General features: G+C 39.4%; 1 protein-coding gene across 2 annotated transcripts in view; it reads left to right on the plus strand.

Moving 5' to 3' along the window:
• LOC126177083 (uncharacterized) overlaps positions 1-7,491 on the plus strand; it is a 198,391-nt gene extending 190,900 nt beyond the window's left edge. For both annotated transcript variants that reach the window (XM_049924330.1, XM_049924331.1), the window contains one exon: positions 7,348-7,491. In XM_049924330.1, coding sequence (XP_049780287.1) covers positions 7,348-7,399 — 52 coding nt within the window. In that variant the 3' untranslated portion in view covers positions 7,400-7,491. The remainder of the gene's footprint in view (positions 1-7,347) is intronic.
• The last annotated feature ends 1,493 nt before the right edge of the window (positions 7,492-8,984 follow it).

Genomic DNA, 8,984 nt, shown 5'->3' on the forward strand with positions numbered 1-8,984 from the left:
CATGAAAAGGTACCAGCGTGATGTATGTGGGTAAATTATTCTAACTGCTCACTTTTGTGCAATCAATACTTCCTTTCTAAGTTTAAAAACCAGTTTTGTTTTATGAAAAGATTCACAATATTTATGAACCTCATGAACATTTTTGTACAGCTTTCATGCCTTCAATACAACTTAAGTTGAATTGTTTTTTTCTGTTGATACCACATCATTTATATTGCATGATTACAAACTGTTACATCAGTAACATGAAGTCTTGGTGCAGTACACAAATAGTGATGCTCCTCTGGTTGTTATATTTGCTACATTGATTGGCATATAATTAATACAAAGAAAATCCTTAGAAACTGTTCTTGAAATATATATTTCCACAAATATGCTGTTGTACTTTTTTCATATTGCATCTAACTCTAAAATCTATTTTTGTTTATTACATTACTAACAGAAACTAATTTTTTTTCGACTGCTGTACTACCAAATATGCACATTTTCAAGTATTCAGGCCTTTTTTTTATTAAAACAATTCCATTATCCAGTTATGTGTGCCAGACAGTGGAATTTCCAGGTTGGAATACCAGCAATATTATGAAAAAGATAAATTGCTATTCACCATAAAGAAGACACAATGAGTTGCAGATAGGACAGTGAATACACATTAAGCTTTCGGCCACAGTCTTATTCAGAAAAAAAAAAAAAAACACAAAAACATTCACACAAGCAAGTGCTTGTTTGAATGTATATGTTTTCTTTCTTTCCTGAAGAAGGATTTAGGCCAAAGCTAAGTCTGTAATGGTGTTTTTGTTGCGCCTGCCTGCAACTCAGTGTGTCATCTTTACAGTGAGTAGCAATCTATCCTTTTCCTAATATTACATGTATCAGAAGCAGAAATCAATGAGCACACACACTATGTGTGACATTTCTGGGTACCCAGAATGTGGATAACTTAACCTAAAATTCAGGTCTGCCTGCTTTCCACTTAGAGTTTTCTCTCTTTGTGTTGAGTTGCAAACAAGTTACCTCTCATACTTTCAGTACGTGATAGGACATAATCTTCCGGAGCCGGCCGGTGTGGCCGTGCGGTTCTAAGCGCGTCAGTTTGGAACCGCGTGACCGCTACGGTCGCAGGTTCGAATCCTGCCTCGGGCATGGGTGTGTGTGATGTCCTTAGGTTAGTTAGGTTTAAGTAGTTCTAAGTTCTAGGGGACTGATGACCTCAGTAGTTAAGTCCCATAATGCTCAGAGCCATTTTTGAACCATTTCTTCCGGACAAAGCAACTAAGTAGGAAAAAAGCATTTATTCTGAAGAAGTGTGCAATAAGAATATTGTGCCAAGTATATAATCAATCATCTTGAAGAAGCCTCTCCAGGGGCCTGGGTATTCTTAAAACTATGCACCAAAGCATATACTCCCTAAGGGTATTTACAGTTAATAATAAGAGTGATTTGGGATTAACTGCTATTCACAAAAAAATACTAGAAATAAAAATGATTTTCTTGTAGACTATGCATATTGCTCTAGGGTTCAAACTGAAGTTTTATACTTTGGTGCAAAAGTTACCAGTAGACATATGGTTGGAAACTGAAAATCTCCATATATCCATAAACAAAGCAAAAGAATACTGCATTAGCCACTACTTCTATAATTTATTAGACTATTTTGCGTTTAGGCATGTGAATTCCATGTCACTCTAATATTTGTTGTAACAATACAAATTCTGACATTGGCCACAATTGGGCACTGAAATGAGTGCAGTGGTGACAAGTGAAAATTTGTGCAGACTGGAACTCAAACCTGGATTTTCCACTTCACACAAGCGGTCACCTTAACTGCATATTACACACATCTTGAGTTTGCCAGTATATACAGAACTGATAGTGACCTGTGTAAAGGTCCATAAATACTTTAAGTATAGTATGAAAGTTCTGACCAAATGTAAATAACTTAGGAGTAAAGAGACCACTCTCTGAATAGCAGAAGCATTGAGTCACTGACAGGCAACACGAAAGAAAAAGAAAACTTGCTAGCTTTCAGAATAAATCCAGTGCCAAGCTGGAGTAGAAACACACACACACACACACACACACACACACACACACACACACACACACACAAATGTGCCACTATATTGTGGCAGTTGGGCACCAATGCCAAGACTGCATTTCAGCAAGTAGGCTCGGGCAGGCTAGGGAGGGGGTTGTGTCAGGTGGGATGAGTAGAGGGAGAGAGAATGGGTGGCAGGAAGAGAATTTAGGGGTGGGTAGCTAGTGGCTCGGAGGGAGGCAGCAGGTTTGTAGCTACGAATGCGGGCATGGGAGGTGGCAGGTGCATGAGATAGGCATCTGACACACAGGTACCAGAGCTGGATAGGTGTGGCAGAAATTACTGTGGATATGTGGATTAGGAAGGGAGGACAGGTCATAGGAAGGGGAAAGTTTTGAGTGGAGGTTGTGGGGACAGTGGATTAACAGAGATTGACACCAGGAGTGTCATAGGAGCAAAGGGCATGTTGTAAGCACAACTTTCATCTGCACAGTGATGAAAAATGTGTGGTGGAGGGAAGGTTCCAGATGGCCCAGACTCTGAAGCAGCCATTGGAGTTGAGCATTTTATGCTCAGCTGCATGTTGCACCACAGGGTAGTCAACTTTGATGGTGACCACAGTTTGGCAGTGGCCGTTAGTTCTAGTGGACAGCTGGTCATTGTCATACCAATGTAAAAAAAACTGTGCAGTGATTGCTGCAGAGTTGGTGTATGACATGGATGCCTTCAGTCTTCAACTCGATGTTGCCTATAGCGTTATACACAGTCGCACTTGAGCGACAATAATGACAATAGCGGCGCCCCATTGTGAGCCATTCAATGCTGTTGTATCCGTACAGCTCCAAGCCAGAGTTGTGGTGATATCAGCTCCATGAGGCTATTTCTAGCCCAGCGCCAGCCTTATCAACCTCAACTTCCCACCAGTTGCACAACCAGAAATGAATTTTTCTCTATCAGGGGCTTAGTAGTACTAGGGTCTGTGATGAGAACCAGTCAGTTCAAACTTTCTTTAAGTGGTTGTGCCATCTTTAAGCTGTTTCCTAACTGAACACAACATGTCTTTAACTCTAAGTACCTACGTTAACGATATATGGCTCTTAAGTAAGCTCTTAACAAAGAAAGTTATTGGTAGAGTCATGTTAATAGTTAATGATGAGTAATTTAGATGATCTTCTGGATAGTGATTTTCTGGTTAGTGATGTTTTGTCAGAAGATCCTGGTGTACCTGCTTAAACATTGTCTGGTGACTTCTTTGGTGTTCATGTTCATAACAGAGATGAGTATGGTGGTCATATACACAGTTTGCCTTCTACTGGTGGTGATATGCTAGTTGAATGTGGCCAGTGTGATCTGGAGAGATACCTTGATGTGTATCAGCCTTCTATGTCTGGTGTACATTTAAGTCAGTCAAGTGTAAAAGATGGTGCCTGCACATCTGGGTCATGTGACATGGGTGTTGTCCATGCAGGTGCAGAGTGCACTCTGATAGCAGCTTGGGTGAAGCTGCTTGGGGTCAGAGTGCCTAGTATTACTAGGCCCATGATGGAGAAAAATTCATTTCCGGTTATGCAAGCAGTGTTTGTGACTTAACTCTGTGTTATCGTAAATAAAGTGTTGACCTTAAATAAAAAGACTACACAATGATCTTGCCAAAAGCCAAGCAGCAATTCTTCTTGGTGTTTTAGCTCTCTGGGGTGCTCTCTGTGTCTCTGGGATACCCCTGTGAACATGTGTGTCTCTGTGTGCCATAACTCATTAACGTAGGCACTCGGAGTTAAAGACGTGTTGTGTTTAGTTACGCAACTACTTAAAGAAGGTGCAAGCACGTAAAGAAGGTGTTAAGGTGGTTGGGCTGGCCAGTTCTGGACATGGGCCATAGTATTACAAGGCCCGTGATAGAGAGAAACTCATTTCCTGTTACACAACTGGCAGGAAGTTGCACTACTGGGTTGTCAACTTTGTTGGTGACCACATTTTGGCAGTGGCAATTAGTTCTAGTGAACAGCTGATCATTGTCTTACCAATGTAAAAAACAGTGCAGTGATTGCTGCAGAGTTGATGTATGATATGGGTGCTTTCACCAGTAGGCCTGCCTCTAATGTGGTAGGATAAGCCTGTGATATAACTGGAGTAGGATTTGCTGGGTGGGTAGATAGGGTAGGTCTTGCACCTGCATCTTCCACAGGAAAGGCAAGGACTTGCAATGGGAGTGGCATAGGGATGAGAGTAAGTTGGGTAGGTGATGGAATATCATTTTAGGAGAGGTGGGAAGGATCTTGGGTGTGATGTCTCTCATCACCCAATATCAGCCTGGACTGCAATAACACAACCATCACTGGACTGGCACAACTAAACCACATCCTTCAGAAGGACTTTGATTATCTATCATCATGCTTGGAAATGAGAGACATCCTTACCCAAGAAACTTCCTATGTCTCTAAAGTGATATTCCATCACCCAACCAACCTACACAACATCCTTGTCCATCCCTGTGCCACTCCTATTTCAAATCCCTTGCTAAAGGTTTCATGTCCCATTGGAAAACCCAGGTGCAAGATCTGCCCAGTCCACACACTCACCACTTCCTACTCCAATCCTGTCACAGGCTTCTATCTCACCAGAGGCAAGGCCACCTGTGGAAGCAGCCATGTCATGTACCAATTCTGCTGCAATAACTGCACTGCTTTTAATGTTAGTATGATGATGAACCAGCTGTCCATCAGAATGAATGAGCACTGCCAAACTGAGGACAAGAATAAAGTTGGTCACCCAGTGGCATAACATGCAGGTGAGCACTGCATGCTTGATATCAATGACTGCTTCAGATCCCGGGTTATGTGGAACCTTCCCTCCACCACCAGCTTTTCTGAACTCCACAGATGGGAGTCATCCTTGCAACACATCCTTCTCTTGAGTAACCCTTCCGGCATTTTCTTCATTAACCCACTGTCCCCACACACCCCACTCAACAATTTCCCCTTCTCTGTCCTGCCATCCCCTCCCAATCCACATCTGCACATCACTTTCAGCTGTGGTAACCATGCATCACATGCCTAGCTGGTACATCTACCATCCCTCCCTCCCTACATGTTCCTAGCCCACATACCTACTGCCTTCCTCTGAGTCACTAGCCACCAAAACCAAACCCCTCTCTTTGCCTCCCGCCTCTATCTCCCTCCACCCACCCCATTCGGCACAATCCCCACTCCACCACTCTGGTCCACCTGCTGAATTGCACTCTCGGCATTGTGTATCCAGCTGGCACAATGTACGTGTGTGTGTGTGTGTGTGTGTGTGTGTGTGTGTGTGTGTGTGTGTGTGTGTTGTAGCTTGACAAAGCATTTGTTCAAAGATCTGGAAAGTTTTCTTTCTGTTTTTTGTGTGTCTGTCAATGACTCCTTCACTGAGTGATCTCAGTGATCTCCTTTACTCCTAAATTATTTATGTAAATGCTTTATTTGAAGTATTAGACAAGGACAACTGCAGAGTAGTATTAGTATAGGAGAAGGAGCAGCAGCATTTTTCAGACTAGGTATTTTCTCCTAATGTATATTTATATATAAAGTAATAACATAATTATCAGTGTGAGTAGACTGGAATTAGTCACTATTTGTTCTTGATATGCTTTATGGAAGTAGTCTGCATTGACTTCTTCTTCTCTTCCACATATAACATGAACTTAATCCACATTTCTGAAGGCTCTCCTTCATGATGGAAATGATGGAATTTATAGAACATAATATGTGAATGAATTAAAATGCTTTTATGATTTTCTTTTTCTTATTTGTTATGATACTGAACTTATCAGTATTATTTCACATGAGAACAACATGACTCTGGCACCAAGTACAATAAGCAATAATCACTGGATTCTGTGAGGCCAAGGTACCTTATATGCTACATGGCTTGCATTGTTGATATACTTTTTATATTTCATTGAAAGCCATACATTTAAAAGACTCTAGGCTCTGTTTCACTTGAAAAAGGACAGTGACTAACTTGACATACTGATTGGGAGGGGATAAGTAGAATGCAATAAATAGTTGCAGTATTGATTGCTTTATTTTTTAGGAAAGAAAATATGGTGACAAAAATACAATTTTTTACCTGACATTAATATGCAGTATTTTGAAGCTCATTATGCACAAATTACAACATTTAATTACTTTGAAAATCAATCAAAGATCAAGTTAAAAAAAGAATTGAATGCATGCATCAGATCATATCGCAAAACACAGCAACATGAGTCTGAGTTGTTCTTCATCCAGGAGGAACACAGATATCCCATTCTCTCACAAGAGTTATAAAATTATGGAGTGAAAACATATCTTGCTGTTAGCCACTTACATAAAACATTGCAACTATCATTGATTAAACTCTGCTATTTTTATTTTCTCTGTTTCTGTGAAATCAGGTCATAATTTCATTTTCCTCCTCCCAGTTCACAATTTCCTCTGCCTGCTCCCAGTAGCTGAATTGTCCATGTGACAGAATGTCAATCCTAAGGGCCTGGGTTCAATTCCTGGCAGGGTGGGAGAGTTTCTCTGCTCAGGGACTGCCTGTTGTGTTGTCTTAATCATCATCATTTCATCCCCATTGGCACGCAAGTCGCCGAAGTGGTGTCAAATCTAAAAGACTTGCACCTGGCGAACGGTCTACCCATTGGGAGACTCTAGTCACATGACATTTACATTTACAATTTCCTCTGTCTTTCAGACTTTTTACTAATTGCAATATTGTTAAGCTGTGAGGAAGGAAAATTCTATCAAAAGTTTTCTAGTATTTTCTCCTTCTCTTTTTATCCTCAGCATAAAATTTTGTTAAATGGTATTTTGTTATTATTCTTGTTGTTATAATTACATTTGTAAGTGTAAACTACTCTTCAGTTGTCACTGTTGTGTGTCAAATGCTTGGTTTTGTAGCTGCAATGTAATACACTTTAATAATTCACATTTCATTTGACTGCAGTGTAAAATGTAATGTAAGAGGTCAAGCTACAGAGCAAATTGTTGAAGAGTAAGGAATTTACTTGATCTTGTACTTCATAAATCTTGATGAGTGTAGAAAATTTTTATAGTTTTGTTACAATGATTAAATATTTAAAGTATGTGGAATGAGAATACTGGGCAAGAGAAATGTTTTTATTGTCTTTTTTGTCATAACTTTAATTTGTCTGCCACTTGATTTTTTTTAATGTGATCAGTAATATTATGTCTGGTGTGTATGTTTCCTCTAACAGTACTGGGGTAGATAGTACATAGTCCTGTGACATACTGCAGAATTTCATGATCCATCCTTGGCCATTTCAGATTGCCAGAAGAGGACTCTATGCAGGACATCCCCTTGAGAACAAAGCTGTGATTGAATAATGGAATAAAAAGACTATAACTATGTAGTAGCATTGTACTGCAAGCAGATATAAATAAATGTATTTTTTCATTCGTTAGACAGTAGACTACACATTAACAATTTCATTATAGTATTTGCGAAAGGAAACTGGCTCCCAGTAAAATAGCCATCTTTAATACATATATGTGGCTGCTTATGGCACCACCCCAAAAACTAAATAAAATATTTAGATAAAATGGAATCTGCTTTAAACAATTATTCACTCATTCTCAACATTCTTTATCTATAGTAACAACTTCTTCTGAAAGTCTATGCCTCCCTCTTGGTTGTGATTTCCTTTTATATATGTATAAGATATTAAAATTTCCACAAATATTCAAAATCAATTTCAAAAACTTCTAAAGTGCTTTTTCCACAGTTCACTTCATTAAGTAGTTTGAAAGGTCCATGTACAGTGGAACCTCATTCCCATTATGAGCATTTTGGATAACAAGCAAAACAAATTGTAAAAAAAGGACGCACTTAATGAGCAACATTTTGCATAATGAGCGATGACGATTTAGTGTGATGTCACCAGCTGTTTGCATGCGAAGGCAGAAATATTTAACAATATGAACACCTTTCATTGTTGGCAGTGGCATATGAACTGTGTCTTTAGTACATTCTGCAGTCTGGGTGTAGTGCTCTTTCTGCTACCATATTAGTGCAGCTTGTGCTCAAGATTTTTTTAAATTTCTTTTCACAGAGCATTTTTGTGTGTGCAAATTTTAATAACCTTTGTAGAAATGTCCTTGAAGATAAATCCACGAGAAGATGAACATAAGAGAAAGAAAATTACTTTAGAAATGGAACATAGCATTATTGAAAAACATGAATGTATTTTGTGATCATTGCTGATTTAGTACATCAACAAGGAAAAGATTAAGGAGATAGATGTTTCAAAGGGAGTGACAAAAGTATCTAAATAACTGTTTCATATTCTGGATGATGTCGAATGGTTGCTGCTTATATGGATAAATGAAAATCAATTACAATGTGACACTATTAACATCATTTATGAGAAGGCAAGAATGATTTTTGCCAGCTTCATTAAGAAGACATCAGGATTATCAATGGCCGAAGAAGTGTTTAAGGGAAGAAGTTTAAGAGAATAACTGGCATCCACAGTGTTGTGAGTCACAGTGAAGCAGTCAGCTCTGACACAAAGGCAGCAGAGAACTTCATCAGAAACTTTAAGATGCTCGTAGATTCTGAAGACTATCTGTGGCAGCAGGTTTTTAATTGTGATAAGACGGGTCTACTCTGGAAAAAGATGGCAAGGTGTGCGATTATAACAGTAGAGGAGAATATATTGCTCAGTCACAAGCCAATGAAAGACGATCTCACGCTGCTATCCCATGCCAATGCAAGTGGCGATTTGAAAATTAAACTGCTGCTTGTTTACCATTCAGAAACTCCATGAGCCTTCAAGAAGTGTAAAGTCCAGAGAAGCTGGTTAAATGTGCTGTGGAGGTCCAACAAATAAAAAAAAATTGCTGGAGGTGATTTTTCCCGAGGGCATGCAGCTTTATTGTATGGTTAAATGATGATGGCATCC

Source organism: Schistocerca cancellata, chromosome 3 (assembly GCF_023864275.1).
Source record: "Schistocerca cancellata isolate TAMUIC-IGC-003103 chromosome 3, iqSchCanc2.1, whole genome shotgun sequence".
NCBI lineage: Eukaryota > Metazoa > Arthropoda > Insecta > Orthoptera > Acrididae > Schistocerca > Schistocerca cancellata.